This window comes from Penicillium malachiteum (assembly GCF_028827825.1).
Source record: "Penicillium malachiteum strain IBT 17515 chromosome Unknown utg000002l:1.0-8849297.0:1.0-8852440.0, whole genome shotgun sequence".
Taxonomy (NCBI): Eukaryota; Fungi; Ascomycota; class Eurotiomycetes; order Eurotiales; family Aspergillaceae; genus Penicillium; species Penicillium malachiteum.
Window position 1 is genome coordinate 2,319,633 of NW_026643095.1, and position 27,274 is coordinate 2,346,906.

At 48.0% G+C, this 27,274-nt stretch overlaps 9 protein-coding genes across 9 annotated transcripts; 4 read left to right on the plus strand and 5 right to left on the minus strand.

The window, feature by feature from the left end:
• Positions 1–490: 490 nt before the first annotated feature.
• N7483_003911 (uncharacterized protein) lies at positions 491–1,386 on the plus strand (the record flags this gene model as incomplete). Its single annotated transcript, XM_057087348.1, has 3 exons — positions 491–667; positions 916–1,111; positions 1,178–1,386. The coding sequence occupies 3 exons, from the start codon at positions 491–493 to the stop codon at positions 1,384–1,386; spliced, it is 582 nt and encodes a 193-aa protein (XP_056947177.1).
• Positions 1,387–2,144: 758 nt separating this feature from the next.
• On the minus strand, positions 2,145–5,303 carry bro1 (putative signal transduction protein BroA; the record flags this gene model as incomplete). The annotated part of the gene is made up of 4 exons (XM_057087349.1): positions 2,145–2,995; positions 3,072–3,294; positions 3,356–4,943; positions 5,026–5,303. 4 exons carry the CDS (start codon positions 5,301–5,303, stop codon positions 2,145–2,147), a joined length of 2,940 nt encoding a protein of 979 aa, XP_056947178.1.
• A 657-nt stretch (positions 5,304–5,960) lies between these two features.
• On the minus strand, positions 5,961–7,728 carry N7483_003913 (putative mitochondrial DnaJ chaperone (Mdj1); the record flags this gene model as incomplete). The annotated part of the gene is made up of 3 exons (XM_057087350.1): positions 5,961–6,135; positions 6,193–7,442; positions 7,519–7,728. 3 exons carry the CDS (start codon positions 7,726–7,728, stop codon positions 5,961–5,963), a joined length of 1,635 nt encoding a protein of 544 aa, XP_056947179.1.
• Positions 7,729–9,001: 1,273 nt separating this feature from the next.
• Positions 9,002–12,434, plus strand: N7483_003914 (endopeptidase La; the record flags this gene model as incomplete). Its single annotated transcript, XM_057087351.1, has 3 exons — positions 9,002–11,939; positions 12,002–12,219; positions 12,285–12,434. 3 exons carry the CDS (start codon positions 9,002–9,004, stop codon positions 12,432–12,434), a joined length of 3,306 nt encoding a protein of 1,101 aa, XP_056947180.1.
• A 1,742-nt stretch (positions 12,435–14,176) lies between these two features.
• N7483_003915 (protein kinase family protein) lies at positions 14,177–17,368 on the plus strand (the record flags this gene model as incomplete). The annotated part of the gene is made up of 1 exon (XM_057087352.1): positions 14,177–17,368. The coding sequence occupies one exon, from the start codon at positions 14,177–14,179 to the stop codon at positions 17,366–17,368; it is 3,192 nt and encodes a 1,063-aa protein (XP_056947181.1).
• Positions 17,369–18,187: 819 nt separating this feature from the next.
• N7483_003916 (GTP-binding protein) lies at positions 18,188–19,555 on the minus strand (the record flags this gene model as incomplete). The annotated part of the gene is made up of 5 exons (XM_057087353.1): positions 18,188–18,989; positions 19,068–19,164; positions 19,223–19,234; positions 19,286–19,369; positions 19,426–19,555. The coding sequence occupies 5 exons, from the start codon at positions 19,553–19,555 to the stop codon at positions 18,188–18,190; spliced, it is 1,125 nt and encodes a 374-aa protein (XP_056947182.1).
• Positions 19,556–19,933: 378 nt separating this feature from the next.
• N7483_003917 (Mob1 family protein) lies at positions 19,934–21,513 on the plus strand (the record flags this gene model as incomplete). Its single annotated transcript, XM_057087354.1, has 2 exons — positions 19,934–20,167; positions 20,224–21,513. The coding sequence occupies 2 exons, from the start codon at positions 19,934–19,936 to the stop codon at positions 21,511–21,513; spliced, it is 1,524 nt and encodes a 507-aa protein (XP_056947183.1).
• Positions 21,514–22,095: 582 nt separating this feature from the next.
• On the minus strand, positions 22,096–22,485 carry N7483_003918 (uncharacterized protein; the record flags this gene model as incomplete). Its single annotated transcript, XM_057087355.1, has 1 exon — positions 22,096–22,485. One exon carries the CDS (start codon positions 22,483–22,485, stop codon positions 22,096–22,098), a length of 390 nt encoding a protein of 129 aa, XP_056947184.1.
• A 1,436-nt stretch (positions 22,486–23,921) lies between these two features.
• Positions 23,922–25,711, minus strand: N7483_003919 (cytochrome P450; the record flags this gene model as incomplete). Its single annotated transcript, XM_057087356.1, has 6 exons — positions 23,922–24,097; positions 24,156–24,232; positions 24,290–24,903; positions 24,968–25,353; positions 25,408–25,549; positions 25,652–25,711. 6 exons carry the CDS (start codon positions 25,709–25,711, stop codon positions 23,922–23,924), a joined length of 1,455 nt encoding a protein of 484 aa, XP_056947185.1.
• Positions 25,712–27,274: the final 1,563 nt, after the last annotated feature.

A 27,274-nucleotide genomic window follows, 5' to 3' on the forward strand; every position in this document is an offset into this window, starting at 1 on the left:
TACGGAGTCCACCTTGTACATAGAGGTGGACAAGAGAGGACCCGTGGAGAAGTCGAAATTCGCGTCGAGATCTATTAAGAGATCCCAAATAGGAAATTCTGGCACCGCGTTTCCCTATGACATCATGGGATATAACAAATCTATACAGAAGCAATGACATTTTGAAAATCACCCTAAAAAATGAAAATGAAAATGATCATTCAACCATACCAGTACCAGTTGACAATGAAAAAGTTCATCTTACTCTCTGAATATGAACAATCTCCTTCGGACCGATGTCCATCACCAAAAGCGGAAAAGAAAATTATGATTTCTGCCGCGTTTCCCCGCCTGCAAAGCGGAGAATCTCAGCAATCTAATCCAATGCTCAGCGAGTTTATCACCCTGAATCGGATCAACCAGATCACTGTACTCTAAAACAGACAATTATTCCCTATTATTGAACGAATTGCATCTTTATTTGTACCCCAGCCTTCGCGCAGTTCGCACCATGGCACCTCCACGCCAGCGCACCGCTGCAATCGTGGACGACTCCAGGTCCGAAGCTTCCAGCGGTACACGAGAATACAGAACCACTGCTCCAAAGAGCAGAAAGACAGCGGCAGCTAAGGAGAAGGCGGCTGTGACAAGTGCACCTATCAATCCAGAGCCAGAGGAACAACCACGGGTATGTTGCTATTCCAATGATTTAGGGGGGCAGACCGGAGTCTCGAGAGCGACGTCAGCATTTGCATTCAAAGTCGCCGAACAAAGGACAAAACATATGCGACGCAGAGAATGAGAAGAAAATAGAATGGGATTAAACCTAAAGCTATTCTCTTAATTCCTTCTCACCAATGCTCTCCTCCACTCTGCCGATTTCCCCCACAATCTCATCACATCATCTCAATCGCACTCACTAACCTCCAAAATCAGGTCCCCTGGTCCGACCTCCCCCTCGAAATCCTCCACGCCTATCGTCACATCCACAAACTCCCCACCCCGTCCGCCTTCTCAAACGATTACTCCCGCATCGTTCTCTCCCAAGGCGTCGGCCTCCGCTCCCCAACAGCCCTCGCAGCCCGTCGCGCAAATAACCCCCAATCAACTCAATCAACATCCACCCGTCGCGGTATGACAATCTCTTCACACGCCGGCACAGGTACCGGAGCAGGGAGTCGGTCCGGGACAGGAACAGGGAGCGGGAGTGCCAGTGAACGTGAGATGGATGCCCCGCTACGAAGAATTATCGGACAGGATCGCGTGAGCAAGGATGCGTTTGCGCTTGTTGTGCGGAAACACTTCAACAGCGCGGGGTTATCGGAGCAAGAGAGTATTGCGCGGTTTTTGTATACCGTGCGTGAAGAGCGGAGGGGGAGACAGTTTCGATTGAGGTTCCAGCCATAAAAGGCGACTTGAGGGCTTCGAGATTATACTTTGTTGAAGTATTGTTCAGACAGGACCTTGGTTTGGTCTGTCTTGTATGGGTCTTGAGGTGCTTGGATACAGTGGAAGTATCTCTCTTAGTTTTAGCTTTTCTTTTAAGATACCCATTGGCGTTACTGAGGACATCTGGACGATTCAAGGGTCCTTTTTATGTTTTATTTCCTTGTTCTCTAATTCTGTTTGTACAGTTTAGTGTGATCATACCACTGACGTTGCGATAATGCTTCAATGTTCAAATGTACTAGAATTTGAGTCAAGGATTGATTATACCGTGACTTGCCAGTAGTAGCCTGAGGTATTATTCTTCAACTTGAAGTATTCCGAGTCAGCATTAGCATCTAACTATAGTTTGTAGCTGCTGAGTCCTTGTTTGCTCATCTTGAGGGAGTACTAGCACTTGAGCTCCATGGAAGGCAAACATTGGGTAAAGTTCCAAGTTACTATACTATATTCGCTACTATCTTCATCATATACATAAACATAGCTTCTAAACTAAGGGGCAAAATCCAATCCGAATCTGAGATGGTAGACAGTAAACGGGCGAAAGATGATATCAAGCACGGGCATGATCATGGGGGATTGAACAAAAAAGACAAAACAAACGAAGAAATAGAACGCCGAAAAAAAATGCCCGCCTCTCCATTTTGCCTAGCAATTATTCCCAAGATTTCCTTGATCGTAATCTCATCGCACTATCCAGATCCAGGTAGCGAGTTACCCTATTTCCAGGCGTTAAGCCCGGCCCAGGGGTCACCACCGCTAGATTGCTGGGACTGCGACTGAGACTGCGACTGAGACTGCGAGGGAGTCTTCAGATGGCCATATGGTCTGGCCTGGGCATACCCGCCTGGTCCAGAAGGATAAGGCCCAGAGGCAGGTGCGTAGTTAGTTTGCTGTGGGCGTGGCGGAGGCGGGGGAGGAACGTAGCCCTGTGGGGTCATATAGTGCGCCGGAGTACCAGCCGTACCACCCGGTGCAGGGCTGGCACTGGGATAGCCGTAGGGGGTCGGGGTTGAGGAGAAGAATTGCTGGTTTGGAGGCGGAGATACGGGAGTCTTATATGGGTATGCCATGGGGTTGTACCCGTCAGAGAGCGGGGCAGCGGCACCTTGCTGGAAAGGCTGGCCATGTGTGTATGGCACCGGGGTGGTGCTCATGCCCATGTATTGTCCGTATGGTGCTGGGGAATGTGAAACAGGCGCACCGTGCGGGGCTGACATAGTGGGAGGGTAACGAGGTGACATCTGCGGAGATGGACCGGTTCCATATGGTGCGGCTTGGACTGGGGGAGGAGGTGATTTCACCTTGGAAGGTGGTGCAGGGGTTGACCCTGTTGACGGCGAGGCTGACGCTGGCTTAGGCTCTGTTGACAAGCGCTCCATGAGCTGTCGAAGCTTCTCTCGTTCTCGATCTTCTTGCTCAGAAATGCCTGTGGCCTTGTCGCGTTCAATCTGACTCAGAAGCTGAGCACCCTCTGACCGACGGTTACTGATAAAAGTCTCCACGTTCTTCCGTAGGCTTTCAACGTTGTCTCCCATATCCTTGTAGAATGTTCTGGCTTGAACAATTCCTGAAGAAAGACCATTGAAGGCGTCATATATTTTTTTTGTATCGAGCAATCACAGAGTTCCTCTGGCGTGTAATACCCTCGTACTTGGACTGCTCAGATTGCACTCGCTTATCTTGGAGAAGGTCGGCGTATGTCTTGGTCAGCTCTTTCATCAAAGATGATTGCTTATGGTTTGCCTGCAGCAGACGATTTTGGTGTGGCCGAAACTTTTCCAGCTCGGCCTCAAATAGTTGATTCTCTTGGCCAGCAATGGATTTCTTATTGAGAATCAACACGTTAGAGATATCGTCGGTGTGAACCTGGAACAGTCAGTAAGTATTGTATAATACGGAGAAGAGAAGTATGATATATTAGCCTTACCTTTTCCTTGAGATCCTTAAGCACCTGGGACCGTTCCCGCTTGACAAGGTTGAGTTTCTTCAAGATGTCCTCTACCTTCGCGATTTGGTCCGCAACAGAAGCACCCCCCTCATCATAGACATCATCTAAAAGGCTGCCCTCGGCCGGACTGTGGGCTCCGTTTTTACCCTTATTCTGCTTAGACCCAGCCTTGATCAACGCTTGCTGGAAAAGTATGTCGGCTTCGTCTGTCTCTCCTGCGGAGCGCATCTGATCAAAGTCTCCCTCGTATTGCCGGAAAGTAGCAGAGAGCTGTGTATCACTGGCACTCGCTTCACTAACCGTATCTCGATATGTGCGAACATCTCCTCGGAGTGTCGTATTCAAGCGAGAGCTAGGTTGCTGGCTCCAATCACCGCCGTACTTAGAGCGCATCTTCTCACATACACTTTCTTCCAAGTCCAATTGTTTAGAGCACTGATCCAGCTGTGACAAAACTTCGGCTTTACGTTTCTGCAACTCATCAAAAGCTTTGTTAAATGGTTTATGCCCACCAAGTTCCGAACACCAGCGGCGGAATTCTTCGTCAACGGTCATTTCCTGATCCATTCCACCTTTCAGGATGTTGAGGCTCCCCGGAAGCTTCAAGTAGTCTAGGCTGGCTGCCATTTCACCATTGGCAGTCTCGACTTTCTCAGTTTCAGCACGGATCAGTTTTGCCTTCTCCTCATCATACAAACTGGCGGTCTCCGTGACAGACATGGGAACCAGCTTTTGGAAAATATCCGGTCCAATGATGCGCTGGATATCTTGTCCCTGGTATAATTCACTGACCGGGATCGCCTTCGCCGCCGGAAGCTTGGCAACAGCAGAGAGCGCAGCCTCGTTGGGGACGGGTTGATGGTAAATGAAGTCATTGTCCTTAATGAGAGTTGCGAGCAGGGATTGGACATTTGCTTGATTATGCTTAATTAGTTCGACCAGGTTGGCTCCGGCTTCTGCCGGCAGGTTCGATGTCGCAGGAGCCGAAGAAGGGAACGATTTAGCCCATCCTAGCGCGGTTACAGCTTGCTTGTCGGCAACTTGTAGACGAGAAATGGCAGTTCCATGAGCATTGGCATCGTTTTCTGCGATCGCCTGATAATAAGATGCAACGGAAGTCATGTGCGCCGACTTGGCTTGGACTACAATCGACCAGACCTTGTCAAATACATTCTTGCTGACAAAGTCCTGCATAGTCTCCGCCGCCTGAGAATAAAGGTAAGCGGCCTGGCTTGCCAATTTCGCCAAAAAGCCAGCCTTCTTCGCATCCGTTATTTGTTTCTCGAGAAACACCTCCTGGGCCTGCGCTAGAGTAATATGGATCAAGGTCTTGACAGTGTCCCGGTTTAGATCGGTGGAGGGCGCGTGCAAGAAATTCTCATTTATGTATGTGAACATGCCTGCAGATGCTTGGAAGGAGTGATAGGCTGTTTTGAGGCCGGAATCATCTGCCCGGTTCTGGTTGGCGGCGTGGCATGACAAGACGGCGGAGATGTTGAAGATGATGGACGCTTTCTCGAATGCCAGAGAATATTGAGCGGTAGACTTGTGGGTGAAAGCATCATACCTGAAAGAGAAGTAAGCATACAAATTAGCATCATCTTGAAAATAGGCGAGCTAAATCCAATATAATCATTCTTCCAACATACCACGTGAACGAGATCTTGATATGGTTCTCATCGACGGGGAATCGGAGATCCAGGAGCTCCAGCTGTCCATAGTATCGATACAATAGGTCGCGTCCGGTAGCACTATCCTTGCCAGCGCCTCTCATATCCTGCCGGAGGCGGTTGAGGGTCGTGCATTCTTGAGTATAGCGCTCCGGGTCCTCGCCATAGGTCTCCCGGATGTAATCCTTGAGGGGTTGAATCCAATCGATCTCATTGGTCTGCTTCAGCGGACACGAGAGCATCGGCGACTGAACCATTGTGCGATGGTTGTCAGGAGCAGAATGCTCCCATGTACAGATCGAGGTGGTTTGGGAAGCGCGAAAGCAGGGGGTGGTAAGCGGGGGTTCAACGGTGCGGTTTGAGGGGGAGATCGGAATCGAGCTGTGGGGTAAAAGGTAAGGCGGACAGTGCCTTATGGGGTTCAACTAGTCGAGTCAATTACGTTGAGGATCAAACAACGCAATCCAGATGAAACCCGTGGACAGTTAAGAGGAGAAAGGGGGTGGTGAGAAGAGATTGGAGCGCCAGAAGGTGACGAGGTGGGATGTGATGGTCGTGACGAGCGTCTAGGCGCCAATAGTACACGCCCGAGTATGTATTGACGACACAAAGCTTAAGAACCAACAAATGCTGGAATATTGCGATAATTTGAAATTTATTAACAAAAAATCAATGAATATATGATACAATCTATTATACAAAATCAAATATTTATCTATAATTTTCTTTCAACAAAAGTAGAGAGCTTCATGGCAGCCTAACATAGTAATACATGGTTCCACCCTATAATCTTCCCCAAGGATAGATCCCCCAAATCTCGCCGGCGCTATGAAGAAAAAAAAGACCAAGAGATGGGAAGAAATTAAATACACACCAAATGGATATAGAAATACACAGAGATTTACAGGGGGGGTTTAGGTGGACTTCTTCTCGTCCTTTTGGTCGTCCTTGGCATCCTTCTTATCCTTCTTCTTTGCATTCTTGGACTCGGACTTGGTGGGCTGACCATCCTTGTTGTCCATCAGTCGGTGCCAGACAGACTTCAGGAATCCTTCGTTCTTTTCATCGCCGTTGGATTGACTGGGAGGGCTAGAAGAATGTTAGTATATGAACCAGTCAACAGTTCAGGTTGATATTGATTCTTACCTCTCTTTGCTGAAGTTCATAGTTCGTCGAGCAGTCTTGTCGTTCATCTCATCAGCAAGAACCTCTAGGATTGTTCGCTGATTTCCAGTAAGGTACTTCGGCATGGAAACCTTGAACTCGACTTTCAGGTCACCTGTCGGGCTAAAGCGCGAACGACTACCGCCCAACTTCTTCATGCCCATTCCCGACAGAGTGATTCGATCACCAGTGCCGGTACCAGTGGATACCTTGACCTTAACTTCATTATCGAGAGTCGGGATAGTCACCTCACCACCGAGCAAAGCGGTTGTGAGGGGAATAGTAGCAGTGTAGAGAATATCGGATCCATTGCGGGTGAAGCGAGTATCGGGGGCAACCCGAATAGTGACGTAGAGATCACCACGCTGGGTGCGAGCACCGGCTGCAGCAGAGGTTCCAGTTGGAGGTGCGTCACCTTCGCCAGTAACCCTCATCCGCATACCATCCTCCACACCGGCAGGAATATCAACCTTCAGGGTCTTGCGCTCCCTAATCACACCATTTCCGTGGCATCCACCGCACTCGGACCCACGAGGCACGGACATGCCAGCTCCGCCACAAGCGTCGCAAGTTGCGGCGACCTGGAAACCGCCCTGCATGAAGTGGACGCGGGTTCCGGAGCCATTGCACGACTTGCACTGAGAGCGCTTAGCACCGGACTTCAATCCATCGCCCTTACAAGTGCCACACTGTGTTAAGGGAGTGATGACAATATCCTGAGAAGTACCCTTGGCAGACTCCATGAAGGAGATGCTGCTTTGAACTTCGATATCCTCTCCAACGAGGATCTGTTCCTGGAACGGGTTGCGGCGGCCCCGAGCGCCTCGACGAGCACCACCGGCAAAGGCACCGAATAGATCCTCGAAGTTGATGTCGTTCGCAAAACCTCCTCCGAAACCGCCTCCTCCGAAGCCTCCACCGAATCCATGGAAGCCCCCGGCGCCAGCGAATGGGTTTCCTCCGGCATGAGGGTTGAATCCACCATTTTGATCAAAAGCGGCCGAACCAAACTGATCATACTGCTCCCGCTTTTTGGCATCAGATAATAACTCGTATGCGGATTGAGCTTCGTTAAACTTGTCCTTGGCGTTGGCGTCCTTGTTGGTGTCCGGGTGATATTTCTTAGCCAAGCCGTAATATGCCTTCTTGATATCACCAGCCGAAGCACCTTTGTCGACACCAAGAACTTTGTAGGGATCGGCAATTGCGAGTGAAGCGGTGGAGTGGAAAGGCTGCTCGAAAAAAATTAGGCACAATTAGTTCTCAACCCAAGAATATTAGGCATGGGGAAGAGAAAAAGTTACTTACGCGGATCAGGAACACAGATGAGGTCTTGTTTCTGGACACACCCTCGCGCAACCGTCTAGCGGGAGAAGCAGAAGGTCCCGCATGGTAGGCTCGTTTTTGGGAAGATACAGAGACGGTTCGACAGGTTGTCTTAGTCGAGCATTGTGACTGTGCTCGAAGGAGGCGCGCGGGGAGGGCCGCGGCCTTTGGGATTGCCGCGGATGGGTTCATGGAGAGTTAGGGCAGTTGATCGAATCGTTAGGGCGGACAGCCGGGATCGGCGGAAGGGATTCGGAGTTTAAGGATACAATCAAAAGAGTGCAGTATAAGATAAAGAGAGACGTCAGGAAAAAGAAAAGAAAAAGGTCTATAAGAGTAGACACTAAATGGTAGTTCCGGGAATCGTTGGTAGAAGCATCTAGTCGAGGAGATTGGTAGTGGAAAAACATCGGGCCGAAGGAGGAAGTGGATCCCGCAAAATAGGAATGAAATCATTGGATAGCTGGGATTCTATAGATCTGATTCATCTGAATTTAAGGATTAAAGAATTCAACCACAGGGAATTGAGCTTAAGGTGATGGTAATATCAGTTATGTAATCTTCCGTCATTCCATGATCTTCTCAATCAGTACCGATTGGGAGCTAAAAAGATTTACATAGCACTCGTGGGCGAGATGACATATATCCAAAATAGTAGCCTCAGGCTGGGACTTCTACTACATAGTAGGTCCTTTCAACTCGAAGTTCCAACTTTGGAAGGCTTTTTTATGCGCGCTGCCCAGGTAAAAGCTCGGGAATTATCTAACCCCCTCGAGGGTCTTTCATTCAAATTGGGGTTTAGCTGGATTCAAACAAGTGCTTAGTAGTAGGCCCGGGCCTTGTGGTAATCATAGCTAGTAGAGCGACGACAAATGATTCAAGCTACCATGCACTAGTAGCAGCCCATTGAGAACATATGATGAGAGAACTTGAACTGCACGAAATTTCTTGTACTATTCGTATAACCAGACTTGGAGATCCTACATTGTGCATCAATCGAAGAGGGTAGTAATACAGAGGATGATGGATTATCAAATGCGGAGAGAACTTGGCTATGTATAAGGTAGAATCTCTGCGCTGATATCAATTGTTGGTCTTTGTCATATTAGTGCCAATTGAGAGAAGAACATATACGATAATGTATATCAACTGGTCTATAGGAGAGATGACGACAAATGCATCCACATGTCCAATGCCCACTTTGGTCGATTTGTAAGAAGAGAGTGGAAAAAGTATCGGCCCGATGTGGGTCACTGCTCTGCTCAGGTCATGAGCAAGCCGAGTAGCCTCCGATTGACGGACCTTAACTTACACCCACGCCTCTCTCTTACACCCTCCCAGCTTCGTTAATCATCCCTGAAGCTGGGCTCCGGGCTTTTCCAGCTCCGAATTCATACCATTTTCGCCCTCCTATTCTCAACACCACCCTTCCGATTCTCCCAGTTACCGACAAAACTCCAATAGCATGCTCCGCGGCCAGACCCTCCCCTGGAGAGCTGCGCTCCACCAGACCCCTCGTGCGCTATTGCGTCGGTCTTTATGGACCGTACCGAGGAATAATGCGACTTTCCGCTCGGCTTTAATCACGACCCGTCACGGCCGTTCCCTTCCCTCGGCTCCCCGCACGTTTTCCTCCAGCTCCATCCAACGGAAAGAGAAGCCTATACCAGAGGACCCGAACGATGAGCTAGAACAGAAGAAAGAGGAGGAGACATCACAAGAGGAGAAAGAAACGGAGCAGCGAGCTCCTGAATCCCGACGAAAGGCTTCCGATTCGGCAACTTCCACCCGGAGAAAAGACCGATCATCGAGCGAGAAGGACCAGCGTGCGCTAGAAGAGGAATCGAAGAAAGAAGCCGAAGCGGATGGAAAGGGAGATTCAGATCAAGCACCATCTGCCATTCCTCCAAGCAGTGGCTCATCCGACTCTAAGCCTAGCTCCGCGAGCAGCGGTGGCAGCAATGGCAGCAGTGATGATAGCGGGAAGAAGGGGAAGAAGGGATCTGGAGAGAAAGCATTACAAAAGCCTGCTGTTCCGGATGTGTATCCGCAAGTGATGGCTATTCCTATTGCTAAGCGCCCACTGTTCCCGGGCTTTTATAAGGCAATTACTATCCGAGACCCTAATGTTGCAGCTGCGATTCAAGATATGATGAAGCGCGGCCAACCCTATGTTGGTGCTTTCTTGTTTAAAGATGATAATGCCGATGGCGATGTGATTGAAAACCTGGATGATGTCTATGATACCGGTGTATTCGCTCAAATTACAGCCGCTTACCCTCTCCGCGGGGAGGCTAGTGGTGTTACTGCAGTTCTTTACCCCCACCGTCGCATCAAGATCTCTTCGTTGCTGCCACCAAGCGAGACAACAAAGGGTGCTCCGACAGAGGACAAGGCTGAGAAACGCGGGGATGTTGTCGCTAGTTTTGAGGAGGGTGCCGCTGAGGCTACACCCAAGGACCATTATGAACCCACATCCTTCCTCAAGAAATACCCAGTCAGCTTGGTCAATGTGGAGAATTTGGCAGAGGAGCCCTACGACAAGAAGAATGCCATCATCCGTGCTGTCACCAGCGAAATCGTGAATGTGTGCAAGGAGATCGCTACCCTGAACCCTCTGTTCCGCGACCAGATCTCGGCTTTCTACACCGATCAATTCCCCGGAAACCTTAGTGACGAACCCTCCAAGCTGGCTGATTTCGCTGCCGCAGTCTCCGCCGGTGAGCTCAGTGAGATGCAAGAGGTCCTGGAGACAATGAACATCGAGGAACGTCTTCCCAAAGCACTCGTTGTTTTGAAGAAGGAATTGATGAATGCGCAGCTACAGTCTAAGATCACCAAGGACGTTGAAGCCAAGATTCAGAAGCGCCAACGAGAATATTGGCTTATGGAACAGATGAAGGGAATCAAGAGAGAACTGGGTATTGAGTCAGATGGAAAGGACAAATTGGTTGAGAAGTTCAAGGAAAAGGCGGCGAAGCTTGCCATGCCCGAGGCTGTTAAGAAGGTGTTCGAGGAGGAGATTAACAAGCTGGCTCACCTGGAGCCCGCAGCTTCTGAATTCAACGTTACTCGCAACTACTTGGACTGGCTGACTCAGATCCCCTGGGGCCAGAAGAGCGTGGAAAACTTTGGTATCAAGAATGCGGTCTCTGTTCTCGATGAAGATCATTATGGTCTGAAGGATGTCAAGGATCGGATTCTCGAATTCATCGCGGTTGGCAAGCTTCGCGGTACTGTAGAAGGAAAGATCATCTGCCTCGTTGGACCTCCTGGTGTGGGTAAGACCAGTATCGGAAAGTCCGTGGCTCGTGCTCTAAACCGCCAGTACTACCGCTTCTCCGTGGGTGGACTGACTGATGTTGCGGAGATCAAGGGTCACCGACGAACATACGTTGGTGCTCTTCCCGGACGCATCATTCAAGCCCTTAAGAAGTGCCAGACTGAGAACCCGCTGATCCTGATCGATGAGATTGATAAGATCGGTCGTGGTCACCAGGGTGATCCTTCCTCTGCATTGCTGGAATTGCTTGACCCCGAGCAAAACTCCTCCTTCTTAGATCATTACATGGATGTCCCTGTCGACTTGTCCAAGGTTCTGTTTGTCTGCACTGCCAACGTCACCGATACTATTCCTCGCCCCTTGCTGGATCGAATGGAGCTCATTGAGCTTTCCGGCTATGTTGCCGATGAGAAGATGGCCATTGCTCAGCGATACCTGGCTCCCGCTGCACGAGAAATGACTGGTTTGAAGGATGTCGATGTGCAGTTAGAGCAGGGTGCGATCGAGGAACTCATCAAGTCGTACTGTCGTGAGAGTGGTGTTCGCAACTTGAAGAAGCAGATCGAGAAGGTCTACCGAAAGGCCGCATTTAAGATTGTGCAAGATCTTGGTGAAGAGGCTTTCCCCGAAGAAGCTGCTTTGACCGAGGAGGGCAAGGCTGCACAGGAGGAGTCGAAGGAACATGAGTCCTCTGATCCTGCTGAAGCTCCCCTAGAGCCTGAGAAGTCTACAACAGAGACTCCCCGACTCGCCCTCAAGGTTCCGGAGAGCGTACAGCTTAGCATCGGCAAGGATACTCTGAAAGATTATGTTGGACCCCCAGTCTTCACCGCCGACCGTCTCTACGATAGGTTCCCTCCTGGTGTGACCATGGGTCTTGCTTGGACTAGCATGGGTGGTGCTGCGCTCTATGTCGAGTGTATTTTAGAGAATGCCCTTAACCACAAATCGCGACCAGGATTGGAGATCACCGGTAACCTGCAAAATGTCATGAAGGAGTCATCACACATCGCCTACTCTTTTGCCAAATCCGTCATGGCGCGCCAGTTCCCCGAGAATGCTTTCTTTGAGAAGGCCAAGGTCCACCTGCACTGTCCCGAGGGAGCTGTTCCCAAAGATGGTATGTTTTGATCATCTTCTCAGTTTCGCCATATTCATCAAATGCTAACAACTCGTTATTAGGACCTTCTGCCGGTATCACCATGGCCAGCGCCCTGCTTTCTCTGGCATTCAACCACTCGCTTGACCCCACCGTTGCCATGACTGGTGAACTGACCGTCACCGGCAAGGTTCTGCGCATTGGTGGTTTGCGAGAGAAGACTGTTGCCGCTCGCCGAGCTGGTGCCACCAAGATTATTTTCCCAGCCGACAACACCTCTGACTGGCTTGAGTTACCCGAGGTGAGTCATAATTACTCCCGAGTTCTATCCAATGGATTGAATGAAACTAACATGATGAATCACAGAATATCAAAGCAGGTATCGAGGGTCACCCTGTCAACTGGTACTCCGAAGTGTTTGACATTCTCTTCTCCGGTTTGGATCAAGAGGCAGCACGTACACTTTGGCAGAAGGCACTGAGCAAGCCCGAGGGTGAGCGCAGTAATGACGAGTAAAATGAAAGTCCCACCTAAAAAGTGGTTTCAGATTTCATATGCAATGTTGGTACATGTATATAAGTGTATCTTGTATAGTTGATGGTTTTATCTCTCTCTTTTTTTTTGAATGTTTGCATTTTCTGTTCTGGTCTCTTTTCTTACGTGGGTACATGGCGTCTCCATGGTATGGAGGGATAGGGCTCAGAAGCCTAGAAGCGATTTGGTCTGAACAACAGACCTAGAGGACCGCCTATAGACAGCGGCCAGCAATCAACCTCTACTCTCAAGTTTCAAATTATGATTTTATTCAAGATATTAGTAGCTAGTAGAAATGTTCGTAGGAATTTGGTGTAGTGGTTGTACTCCATACAGTATACTAGTAGTAGTATAAGGTACATAGTGACTTCTATAGGCCCTGGAGTGGTTAAGGCCCGGGGCTATCCACCCGGGATCATCAGCATCATCAGCATCATGATATACGTGGTTGCCTACATGAGAGCCTACATGAATTCTATGGGGCTTATACTTCTAGAATAATCATAAGTGGAGTCATGGGCTATTTTAATATACTAATTTTTGATTCGGGCATACATGTAAACCTAAGGTTGAAAATCAGGTCACTAACCTTGGTTATACTACTTTCTTAGTATAGATTTTAATGCATGTATATGCGGCGTTTGACGTTTTATTAGACGATTGTCCACGATATTTTATTTTCCCCTTTTACTACATGCATCATGATCTAGAACTAGATCAAAGGTCAAGGATCTATGCGTCATCTTCAAGCCTCGTTTCAAATGATATGTAAAATTAAGGTGATGCGAGGTTGTATAGTCAGGTTTCCACCAATAATGATCATATTTTCCCCCTAATCAGGCACTGTCAGGCCGCAACGCAGCCTCACTTTGCAATTGGATTTGATAGACTCATACATGTTGATCTGTGCGTAAGATAAAAAAAAATTATTATGAATCATAGAATCAGAATTTCTTCGGTTTCAAGATTTCAACTTTTCTAAATTATATTCATCTTGAATAAAAAAGAATCCCCCTGCACTGTTCTTTTGCGTTGCTGTGAGACATTCACGCCTTGCAGTGGATCGACAACTTGTCCACCGCTAACGTTCGGGTTTTTTTTTTTTGTATTTTGGAACTATCGCATTTCAAGAAAAAAAAAATCAGTTCGCTGACCGACTCGTCTGAAAATTTTCACCAAATTTCAACCTCAGGCTAGGATAAGCCAGCCTTCAATGTTATCACGGACCAGTAACTACTTATTCCCAGCCTCTTCTATTGCAGTGTGACACACCCAAAGAACCCGAACCAATACTGTCTACTAGAACTCCCTTGAATTCGAACAAATCAAAAAATATTATTCAAAAAAAAACAAAGGGGGCCAAGAAAAAAAAAGGAGGAAGAGAAGGGGCAATAAATTAACAGTTTTAATAAAAGGGGCCAGGACCTTGCCAATATCATAACACACCGATATATTGAGAGAGAGAGAGAGGAGAGAGAGTGAGAGATCTGAAAGTGCTCGTGCGTGGTGAAGGCTTTTTTTTTCTTCTCTTTCCTAGTTGCTTTTTCCCTCCTCTTTACTTTCCCAATATTCCCAAGACGTTTCCAAAACTAATTTATCAAATTTAGTGAGAGTTTTTCGTCCTTTCCCTCACTTCCTTCCTTCCCTCTCTACCCGGGGCTCAATTCTTATGGGGGGGTTTCAGGTAGCGGGGTGATCGAGTTTTTTGCTTCAGAGCATGCCGTATGGCCATCTCCCTTGCAAACCGCTGTAGCCCAACGCGGCTGGGTCTCCCCATGGACGAAAAGGGTCCACAGAAACAGAGTATGTGGCATAGGTTGGGGCTTCGAAGGTGGTTGGGTCGAGATGATAGAGATCGAGATACCCGGGAGAATCAGAACCGCGATGTCCTCCCATTCCCCCACAACCTCAATCATAACCGAGCCTCCTCCACCGATAGTGCCAAACACGATAATATCACTAGACGACTCTCCCGCCGTGTGGGTGTCACGCTTCCAAAAGCTTCTACGTTTAAACGTCCAGTTTCAGAACAAGGGCACCTTGCTCCCCAGGACCACGAACATCGTCGTGCACAATCAGCCGACCGTCGCCCGTTGAGTGCCCAAAGAACCCGGTCTCCACCGCCCGCCGTGGGCCCTCGACTCTCCGCGCCTGAGGTTCAGTGGCTCGGCCCGACGCCCGCTACCACGGTCGACGACCCCCTGAAAACAAACATCCTAAATGAAACTGAGACCGATTCAGAGCCGGAGGACTGGGACTCTTCTCCAGACGTGACACCTGCCCCTAAGGATCCTCTACCAGATACTCTCGAGATGGAGTTGGAACACCGATGGATTTTGAATCTGAGCATGCACTTCCGGGATCGCTCGGAAAGGGAGAAGTTCTTCGTAACATATGCAGAAACCCCGAACCGATGGCGACGTGTGACGATCTCTTGTGATTACCGTGCAGCACCACCCGATTCCCTTGAGCAGGATTTGAAGGAGCTGCGATACCAGCGGGATAAGTGTGCGCGGATATATGAGTCAATTCGAGAATCCTTACCGGAGATCCAATTCTACGATACCGTGACGAATTTGAAGGTCGAGACCCGCGATGGCCGGTTACACGTTCATGTCACCGAAGATGTGAATGAGACGATACCCTACCCTCCGATTTCGAGTATTGGACACTTGCGGGGTGCTCAGTGTGTACCGGAGAACTTTTTACATTTCGAAAATCACCTCTCTGGATTTGTTTACAAAGTGCGACTGGGTGGACACGAGTATATCAAGAAGGAGATTCCAGGTCCCGATACGGTGGATGAGTTTTTATACGAGATCAATGCCCTCCATGCGCTCGATGGCGCGCCAAACGTCATCCGGGTGGAAGCAATTGTGGTCGATGACCGACAGGAGGTGGTCAAGGGACTCTTGATCAACTATGCGACTCAAGGTGCTCTTGTGGATTTACTGTACGATCAAAGGGGAAGGATACCCTTCGCCAGACGCGAACGGTGGGCGAAACAAATTGTTCAGGGCTTGTGTGAGATTCACGAGTCAGGTTACGTGCAGGGTGACTTTACATTGTCAAATATTGTGGTGGATGGCGATGACAATGCTCATATCATTGACATCAACCGCCGAGGATGCCCTGTCGGATGGGAACCGCCAGAGATTGCAGCAAAGATTGAGAGCAATCAGCGCATTTCTATGTATATCGGAGTGAAAACGGACCTGTACCAACTGGGTATGACATTGTGGGCTCTCGCCATGGAAGAAGATGAACCAGAACGACAGCCCCGTCCATTGCTATTTGGCAATGATATCGATATTCCGGACTATTACCGTCGAGTGGTGGACATCTGCCTCAGCCCAACTCCCCGACACCGATTATCAGCCAAGGATCTTCTTGGTTTCTTCCCACCAGACCTTCTCACACGACCTCTCCCGGCAGGCCGGGATCGATACAACGTCGACCATGACCTCCGCTCTCTCGTCACCAAGGGCAATGGTGTTGATCCTGTACCCATAACCCACGCTTTTAACCAAGTTTCTCACCCCTTCGATCCTGAATTTTCGAAACCCCACGACCATAGCCTGTCTCACCATATGTTTTCGGCCCACCCAGCCCAGGGTAAGGGATCCACCCCAACTCTGGCGGGCTCCAATGGAGGTGCAGCTTTCTTATCTCGACATTCCTCCACATCCACGTTAAATCATCATGAACATGACGACCGCCTCGCGCCCTCGTGGGATATTCCCCAATATGATCCCCGAGCCGGCAGACTGCCAGACCATTCATCCTGGGTCAGTCACGAAAATGATCGCAATAGCCTCGCTCTAGAACAACAATCCTTCCCTTCAATATCCGTCCCATCATTGGGGCAACCATCAATTGATCAAGATTCTGTTAGTGGAAATGGCAGCTCTCGCCATCTGGATAACAAAGCTTCTGTTGCGTTTGATGATAAAACACTGCTTCCCACACTGCATGATGAACAAATATCTGAATACGTTGAGACTGGCGACGAATCCGAGCCTCAAAGACATGACCATGCAGGCGCAGTGCCTTTTCTCTTCCACTCCATTCTTCCCATCAACCCTGCTCTCCCTATTTCTCGACGGAGGACATTTCCTGCAGTGGCACAAGATACCATTTCTCCGTTTCCGCATGATGCTGAGACATCTGTGCTCGACCCTCCAACTCTCATGGAATCTCTTTCCGAGTCTCAACTCCCGATCAACCCTGCATTAAAGGAAGAAAGTTACATTCTTATTTCCGAGACTTCAAGAAACGACCTTCTTGAATCACGACTCCCCATAAACCCAGCTATCGCAGACAACATCGCCAGATTCGTTCAACCGCCGATTGAATCAGACACCTGCATCAGCCCTCCTCTTGAGAAGAAACAACCCCTGGAGCGCGTCCATTTCCTTCTTCCTCGGAAGCCTGTCTCTAAAACTTTCATGAAGAATGAATCTATCATCAAAGTTTCATCGCTTCTTGAATCACGACTTCCCATCAGCCCGGCTGTGGAAGATGGCCCTGTCCGTGTTACTTCCTCATCCTCCACCATCAACCTCCCACTCGATCAGACCATTGAAGAGCCTGTCAACTCGGTTTCATGTCTGCTACAATCCGCACTCCCCATCAGCCCAGCCGTTGATGATGGACCCGTCCATATCACCTCCTCTCCCCCCAAAATCCAACTCCCGCTCAATGATGGTGTCGAAGAACCTTTCAACTCGGTTTCATCTTTACTACAATCCGCACTTCCCATCAGTCCAGCCGTGGAAGATGGCCCCGTCCACATCACTGCATCCTCCACAGTCCCTCTCCCACTCAATCAGGTTGTTGAAGAACCCGTCACTCCGGTTTCATGTCTACTACGATCTGAACTCCCTATCAACCCCGCTTCTAGAGTCAGAGTCTAGAGCCCGCTCCTCGAACCTCTCAACCTTGAACCATTCTCTTCTGGCCAAGGTTATGTAACTCGGAAGATTTATGAACGCCAAATGATTTCCAAGTCCCTCCTGTGGGGCTATACGATCGATACCCTCTTCATTTCTCGCTTGTACAGTTCTCCTGTCATTGTTGCGTTCCAAGCTAGCACTTCCAGGCATCTGCACCGACGGCGCATGCCGGCGAACTTACGGCGTCTAAAAAAGTCCTTTTTTTCCTATTCTTCTGGTGGATTTGATTTTATCTCATCTCATTCTTATTTCGTTGCGTTCTTGCGTCTTTCTTGTTGTTTTCTATGGATTCCTTTTTCGACTTCTTTCTTCATCCTTATACCTATACGGAGGATTTTAATTGTCTTTTTTGGGCGTTCTCTCCTGTTTTCTCTTTAGCCTTTTCATGTAATTTCATTCAGCCTATTTTCTTTTTTCTCCCTCTCTGGGTCTACAGGGCTGTATTATTGTTATTTTCTTCCTTATTTTCTTTTTGTCAATTCATTGCAGCGCATCATTTGAACTCATTTCATCCTTGGCGTAGCACAATACAAGTGTAGCAACAGAACTGGGAAAGCTACTCAGTCAGGAGCTCTGACACTAATTATTACATGTGCGCTACTGCATAGCTGTAAGGTAGAAGGCAAACTGGAGGGGCCAGAATTGTAGATTTGTGCTAGTGACTTGAAATCTCATCCCCATACAAATGCTTCAAAGCTCTTCTTCCAGGGTTCAACATCAGCCGTTAACCCTCTCCCAATAAGCACAATTTTACACTGCACTAGCTTCTCTCCATCCTCCTCACTTGTGACCGGAGCATCCCCGAATTTCGAAAACATCTCTCACAGCTTGAATAATCTTCCTCGACCCATCCTCAAATACCAAAACGCCCTTCAGGCGATGAATCTCAAAATCAACCGGATACCCCGAGCCTCCCTCTCCAAACGGCACAGGCAAACTCGATTCCCAAAGCACAGCCCTCAGCCACTCATCAACCTTCCCAGCCACCCCCACAGAAAGAGGTCGCGTCAAAACCGCCACTGTAGAGATAGCAGGATCCATATGACTATGACCCTTTGCCCCAAAATCCAAATCCAACTTCGCAAGATGGTCATACGCATGTAAATCAAGCACAACACCCTCAATCTGAGGTGTGCGACTATGATCCGTAACATGAATCTTAGCAACGCTATTAATCCCCATAATCCTATTCCGAACACCCTCCAACTCAGTTTCCGAGACAAGGTCTGTTTTGTTCAGGATGATCACATCAGCGTGCGAAATCTGCATATGAGCCATTGAAAGAACAGGTCCATCATGGCTATGCTGGTGCTGTTCCTTGGTATCAGTGGGTTTGTTGGCACTCTCTTTATGGGAATCGACTTTCTCCTCGGGAAGTGGCTCATCGAGGAGTCGGAGAATGTTCTTTGCGTCGACGAGAGTTACGATCCCGTCGAGGTAGATTGAACTGCCGAGACCTTCGTCCATCCAGAATACCGGGGCTATGTTGCCGGGATCGGCGAGGCCTGTTGTTTCTAGGAGGATGTAGTCGAATGTGCCACGGCGTTCCATTAAGGATTCCAGGGCCATGACGCCCGAGTCTCTGTGTATTTTTAGTGCTTGTTCACATGTTTTCGTTTCTTCAGTAGATAACTTAATATGAAATAATGGGTGTGTTTACTTGACGGAGCAACAGATACAGCCATTACCAACTTCCATCCATTCGGTGACTTCTTGACCACCCTCGTTCACAGTTAAGGGCTTCTCAATGTCCGATGCTAGATTTGTATACTTCATGAGTATTGTTGTTTATCAGGGTTGAGACTGAATACTTACAGTCACCGAACTCTATTTTCAGTTAGTATATGCTTTTTGTATACTTGCACATGTGATACGTACCGTTCATGATCACGGCAATCTTTTTGCCATGTTTCTCATTCAGAATGTAGTTCAACAGGGTTGTTTTTCCGGCACCCAGATATCCTTAGAAAAGCGTCAGTCTCGGATAGGAAAACAAATGAGTACATGACTCGTGATACCTGTGACAAGAGTGATGGGAACTCGACTTGGTTCCTCCTCTATAGGGCTGGAAGCAGGCGGGTCTGATGGCACTGTTGTCACATCAACCAGATCGGGAGGCGCTTCGTCATCCTCAATATTGCCAGACATGGTGTTGATGATGTCAAAGTTTCAAATTCTTGAATAAAATAAACCACAAGCTGTCTCTTTATACAGTATTGCTCTCGCGGTCACTCTTTATAATTTAGCTACCCGGTCAAGAGATCGTAGATGCGGATGACGTTGTTTCCCAGATAGGAAATCAGGGCTTAGGGTATGGAGCAGTCATCTGTTGTTGCTTATCACCTCCAGCTCCGATCAAGCCCATGCTCAAGTTGGGCCTTAACTCATTTTGTTTGATTCTTAAGGATCGGCGAGGGCGCGGACTTCCCATTTCACTCTTTTATTCATCCTAGGTTACTCTCTTTTGATCTCGCGGCTCCCTTTCTCTCTTAATCTTTTCTATTTGCCCCATTCCAGTTACGCGCCATGACTGCCGCGGGAGTCTCCCCGTCTAGCTCCCCACGCCTCCCGAGTCCGCCCCCGTTCACAGAGGTCCAGATTGGTCCTCAATCGCCATCTGTCGGCGAGCCCTTTGGCAAAGATGGAGAGCAGTTTCTCGGAGCTGCTCCTGGAGAGGAAGATGGCTCAACGCGCAGGATCCGTCCGGGGACCAAAGCCGCTGACATGGCCTTTGGACCTCCATTGATTCCTCTGTCGCAGGTTTGTTACATCTTATCACTATTATATAGCTCAGCCAAGCTGACTTGCAGCTCCAGCTTGACTCGCCTTTCCAGCTCCAGGAACACCTCAAAGCTTTGTACCACCATTTCACCAAACCCGAAGGTTCTGACGTTGTAATCCCGATTACCCGCGAGGTCGCAATTCAACTCGCCGAGCCTCCAGAGGGTGTCGATCGGTCGCTGTGGCTATACGAACTATGCCGCTTCCTGACTATGAAAGTGAACAACTTGATTATTGCTTTCTTCTCCGAGAGCCCACCTTGTTCAGCGCAGACCTGCCCCGAGATGCGCGCCTCCGAATGGCAGTACCTTTGCGCCGTGCACGACCCTCCTAAATCATGCTGCGCTATTGATTACTGCTGCCACACTCTCGATTGGGCCACTAATACTCTCACCTCGTCCAAATACTTCCCCAGCCGCTTAACGTTGGGCTCGGAGGCTGGCGGCGGTCCTCAGTCCAGTATCAGACACCTGACCAATATCTTCCGTCGCCTGTACCGTATTTTTGCACACGCCTGGTTCCAGCACCGAGATGTTTTCTGGGAAGTCGAGGGTCATGATGGATTGTACGTTTTCTTCAAGACGGTGTGCGATATGTTTCACCTCATTCCAGAGGACAATTACACCATTCCACCCGAAGCAGAAGGTCCCGATGCTATTCAGCCCAAGTTGGAGGAACAGGTTGACAGCAAGCGGTTGACTATTCTCCGTAAGGAAAATGAGAATTTCCTCAGCAGTGGTGTGGAGGGAATGGACCCATCAATTAGCACGGGAGCGACTACTCGAAGACACAAGCACAGTCCGTCTACCGGATCGCGAGTCACGACAATCACAGAGAGCATGGAAGATTTGGAGGAGACTCCGCATATACAGGGTCCTCTACGTGAAGTGATGAAGGACTCCCCTGAACCGCGCCCTCCATCTGCTGTTGAGAATCGCCCCAAGACCCCACCTCCGGCCGAACCTGTTGAGCCATCTAGAGAAGATACTTCTGAGACAGGTGAACCACCTTCCGAGGAAAAAGAACGGGAGCAGGAGCAGGAGCAGGAGCAGCAGAAGGCTGTTCAACAGGAACAGGAACAGGTGGAAACTGAGACCCAGGAAGCAACTGAAGACTCCCCAGCAGAAACTGAGGAGAAACAAGAGCAACCTGAAGCTCAGGAGAGCGAAGAAAACGCAGAAGCCAAACCTGAAGAGCCCGAGGTTACCGAGGCGCCCCTGGAGGGCGAAACTGAGCCTACACCTGTTGAGGAATCCAAAGAGCAGGAAACCTCAGCACCAGAACCCGAGTCCGAATCCGAGCCCAAGGCTGAATCTGAATCCTAGGAGCTTCTTCGGTTTTTACCCTTTCACCCTAATCACCCCCTTTTTGTGTGTATTTATGTCATGGCGGAAATATTCTAATGCTTGCTGCGTCCGATGGCAATGATTCTACTTCTTTTTTTTAACTTTTACGTGTATCATAGCTTCAGGATATTATTTATGGTCCAATATTAAAGATACCCATTCTCATGGTGCACATACGTACAATTCCTCCATAGACAATTAAAATAAGTTCTTCTACATACTCCTACTACTCAAGTGCTACTGCTGCCAACTGGGTCTGGAAACTTCGCATATGTATAAACATTGAATAATCAATATTGAAACCCTTGGAGATCAACTGGTTACTTGACAATAAACGAAAACAGGACTCGGAGCTTATAGACATCTGGAAAGATGAACCACCGCATATCTCCTCTCTCCCTGCTCCACCATTTGCAACTAGCCGTCCTCATATTCCACCAGACCTCAAACGAGCATATAATAAACAAAATTCAAGTCATTAAATGAGTTACACAGGTCGTCTGAGTATCGCGGCTGTTCTAACACCGGTTGCTGCCAGTATTGTTGACGTTGACAAGCGACTCAAGCTTCAGTTCCAACACAGTCACCGCAGCCAGCAGGATTATTGTCGTAGACAGTAACAAATCCATCGTAAGTTCCGATCTCAACACAGCCGGCAGAAGCACCTGGAATTGCAATGCTCCAGGCATTAGCGCATACACCAGGGTCTCCGTTGCAGCCGACAAACGAAGGACTTTCCTGGGTGCCGCAGCCGCTGTAGTAGATTGAGCCAACCCAGGTATTCCAGGTGCACTCAGTATCAGACATGTCGTCTGGAACGCAGGAAGCGTCAGGAGTGCCAGAGCAGTCTGAGACAGAGTAGAATTCCACATTGCAATGCGGCGAGCTGTATGCGGAGGAGAGAGCAATGAAGTTGATCAGGGCCAGAGCTTGGATTTTGGAGAACATCATGTTGACTGTTCAAAGATTTGAAAGATGGATAAAGATGGGAGGTTTGATTTGATTTGACTGTGGAAGCTTTTGTTGATTGCTGGATTAATGATCAGTTGTAGTGGGAATTCTTGCTGGATTTATAGTCTTCGAAGTGCTCCAGGGTCTACTATTCTCTGAACATTTGAAGATGAACTGTCTGAGCTACAGGCACTGCTAGTTTGACCTTTCCAGATTCAGTACGGAGTAGACATATGGATAGAATCAGATGAAAATGGACCATTTGAACGTCCACGAGGGTTGGTTCGATGTCCTGGTTGGTCTGTATCATTCAGTGAGAAGAATGTCTTTAGTTATATTCCTACTATTATTAGAAGAAACCAGGTGGAAGTGGTAAAGGAAGAGGCATTGAGAATCGGATTATTCCATATCGAGCATGGTATACATGCATGTAGCTAAGCCCTGCAGCTGGCACGCCTAAGAAGCAGCGGCATCTGGCACCGGAGGCCCCTAATCCTGGAAATAGGAACTGATAGGAAAACTTGAGCCCCCGGGGGCGCTCACCACCTGCGCTCCTTATGTATGTATAGCCTTGCACTCCCCTTCGCAATCTTGAAATTTTGTACGAGATCGTAGGAGTCATCCGTGCGATATGTGTAGACGCGACAAATTAGTATAAAGACTAACTTGCTCTCCTCAGATCTACAGCTTACAGTATCATCTAGATCTAAATCTCGGGGCTGGGCCAAGAAAACGCCGAACCCTCGTTAGTGCTTACTTTCTAGTGCTTACTTTCCAGTACCTACTGATGGGTCGGACCGGCATATGCAGGTCAAAAAGGGACGCCTTAAGTGGGTCCTTAGTATTTACTAAGGATAATAAAGTATTGTGCCTAGATGGTTTGAATAATTCCAAGTTACCACTGGCAGCTGAAATTCAGATGCGACAGTAATTGTGAGTACTATTGGCTCCGGGTACGAAAGAATGGGCTCACTGGACTTATAGCGTCCGGGAAATGACTCGGATGGTGATAGTTCCTAGAAGTCAGCAGACTCAAGTGCTATGCCAGGAACATTACAGAATTACTTGTTATAGAACAAGAGTGATTTTACGTTGCAGGTTGATATTCCTCGCTTTAATGGGACGCCTAGCAGGTCAACTGATATTTGGGCACCTGGGCAGCTTTTTAACCAATTTTAAAATAGCATCTGGGGGTGAAACCCCCATTCAGGCCGGGTGAGCTAAGGACAATAACAATAAGACATTACAGAACGGCGCATGGGTTCATTAGGCTAAACGATAGTAAGACTATGTATGCATTTATTCAGAGGTTCTCAAAAACAAAGGCTAGAATTTGATGCAATTAGCCTGAGAATATCACATGGTGGTATTAATATCGATAATAATAAAACATAACCACACCAATGACTATCAAATATCAGAGATTTAGGGATACCTTAAACCTGGATCAGGCATCGATGTCCCTTGGGAGCTGACAAGAAGAATGCCTTCATTATCATATCATCATCACACATACCCTCATTCGAAGACACAAAAGCCTTCGGGAACCTTCTGAAAAAGAGAGCTGTCGCCAACCGGAGCTCCATGCGAGCTAAATGAATACCAATACAAACTAAATAGAAAGGTTAGCTAATAAAGTCCAAGGTAACAGCGAAATATGGTTAACTTACTGCGCGATCCTCCACCAAAAGGAAGAGAAGCATCCTTCATATCCTTAGTCGGATTCTCCCATCTTTCAGGGTAAAATCTACTCAAACTCGTCAGTTTCTCACATTCATCATAGCGACAATCATCACATAAATACCGGTTAGGATCGGGAAAGATACTCGGATCCCGATGAAGACTGTACGACTGTGTCGACACAACTGTTCCACCAGGAATAAAAGTATCCTTGAGAGTCGCCCCTCCAATGGGCACCGCACGCGGTAACCCAAAAGGCACAGCAGTATGTAATCGTAGCGTCTCATTAATAAGATTATTCAAGTATGGCAGATCGCGGAGGATTTTATCCGAGATAGGTTCCGTGAGAGTCGCCAACTCAGCTGTGAGACACTGTTGAATGCGGGGATCTTGACAAACAGAGTACACAAGGTATGTCAGTGTTACAGCTGTGGTGTCACTACCGGCAACGATGTATCCCTGCGCTTCCTGTCTAATGTCTTGTCGGGACATGCCACTTTTCTCGTCGAGCGCTTTTGTGAAGAGGGTCTGTCTCGGATTCTCCGGGTTCTCTTCAAGATATTTTGCGTATCGGTCGATTGATTGCATTGCGTATGTGACCATTCTGTTGGCAGTTGCTCCGGCTTGTCTGAAAATTGGCAGAGGAAGGTAACGCGCGATGGCTACCATGTTAGGGAATGTGGTTCGAATAGGTTGGAGACCTGATATCGCTTCCAGATCTTTGGTATATTGGTTTTTCTGACATTGATGGTTCCAGTGAGATTATTTGGTTTTTTGCTCGGCGTGCAGATTAATAACGTACCTCTCCACTCTCCAGCATTCGGAAGGACTCGCCGAAGCTCAGTTCACCGATAATATCTGAAGCCATAAATAGCCACCATTTGAAAACATCCGCAGCCCCCCGAGATTCCATCTCTTCGGATATCTTATCCACGGCTAGATGGACTCGACTGGATACCAAGGGCTCCATCTTACTAAGAGAAGAGTCGGAAATTGGTGTGGCCAGGAGACGGCGTCGAACAGAATGGAACTTTGGATCTGCTGTGTTGAACATACTTTGGAAGCCTTTTGCAACTAGGAACTCATAAAATTGGGATTTCATGAACCGCGTGTTGGTTTTGTGGATTTCTCGTGCTGCGTCCACATCGCAGATATCTACCTGCGATGTGCTTGTGCGAACAACAGGACCTATGGAAATTTCAGTGTTAGTATCATTGCCGGTACAAAGAGATTCTTGCTCACCATATCTCTCGTGGAGGTTGTGAACATAGTATGGGACTTTTCCAGAAAACCAATAGTACAGGTAGACCAGATCAGTCCATTTTGAGACTTCGGGACCTGGTAGATGAGCTACTGGGTTGGTGAGCCTGTAGTAGATCCCTCGCTAGATTTTCGGTATAATTTAAATATCAGTCACATTTCAAACATTTGAATATGTCCCATTTTGATGATATAGAACTATTTTTCGGGTAAAAGGTAAGCGTACCAGGCATAGTAATCCAAATACAAGACAAATAGGGACAAGGAATGGAGTAAAAGCAAGCATGGTGGTGTGCCACTCTGATGCAGCCTTTTTGAAGTGAAGGTAAATAATCCGACGCTTTGAAAGAAGTTTTTAGCTACTTCATGCATATGTGAGTGCGCGGGGTTTTTATTTCATTGCTGCAGGCTACTAGCTCCGAGTCGGTCGATGTGCAGGTCCGAAGCACCGAAGCTGCAATGCAAGTATAGGCACTATCATAATCTATATCCATCCAATAAGGCCAGTTCAAAATGTTGGGACGTAAAGGAGAATCCCTGTTACGATTCTTCAGAGCCATACTGTTACATGAATCTATTATAGCTCTGCCAAACAGATCACACAAGTCAATGCCAGTGGATATCTGCATGTGTAGGTACTATCAAGTGGCAAGGCTGTGCATCGCGGGGAGACTAGTATCCGAAGGGTCAAGTCCAACCTCAACCACTTTTACTCCAGTTGAAGTAGCATTGGTCTGAAGTTTGAAAACCTGAAATAAGATACATTGTTCTGGTGCTCAGCCCTATGGCTCAAGTATTCATGAAGTTAGTAAGTACATTAGGAGAATCATTACTGTGATTCCATTAGATGTTACGGTGCAAGCCCCCGCTCCGGGCTTTCATAGTCGGTATAACAGGAATGTTTGAACGGCCGAGGGTAATGATCGCCACAGAGCTCGGCTTTGAATCGTGATCAATATCTCAGCGGGCTACGCTATTTAGCTTATGAACTATCGATGTTATCCCTGTAGGTCCACCTGACATAACATGTTGAAACTACTAGTACGGAGTATGCTTGCATCATGCCAGGGGTACTCACCATTATAACACCCCGATGAGCACTCCATGAAATTCCGAAGTCCCAGTTTAATGTTTGATCTCCAGCCCATGAGCCCTTCTCGTAGGCCAGGTACATGTATCCTTGCAAACTAAGTACTGCCTAGATGTGCCGTTATAGCCGGCACGATCTAGACCAGTGTCTGCCTTGTTATATCGGAACTTAAGGTCTGTACAACCAACTTCCAAGGTTGAATTTAAGATCTAGGCTAGTTAGGAGATAAAATCTAAGCAAATTGGGTGGGTCGCATAACTAATCTGTGTCGTAGATCAGACGAATGTGTTCGCAAGGTCACATAGGTACATAGTTCCGGCCCAGGTGCGATCGTAAACAGGCCTGTTTCAATCGGTTACCCTCGGAAAGAATTTCCAACAATATTCCAGATGTCAATTTTGAAATAGTATACTGAAATACGAGAGCTCAAGACTCTGGTAGGTGAATGCTTATATCGAAGCGCAACATTGAATGCATGAAAGAATTATACATACTATATTCAGATCAAAGTTGGTTGGATCATATAATTAAACGTTGACTGATTATATAACAATCAGTTGCGTGGTTTAATGGTCATAACGTCTGATTCACATCTTCTCTTGGAGTTTGTCACTCAGAAGGTTCCCGGTTCGATCCCGGGCGCGACTATCTTTTTGTGTTTCTTTTTGTTGCTGAGATAACTCTTATCTTATCTAGCCTTGGTGTTATAGACCCTTGAGCTATGGAGTATAGAGTAGCCTACTGATTGATAGATCAGTA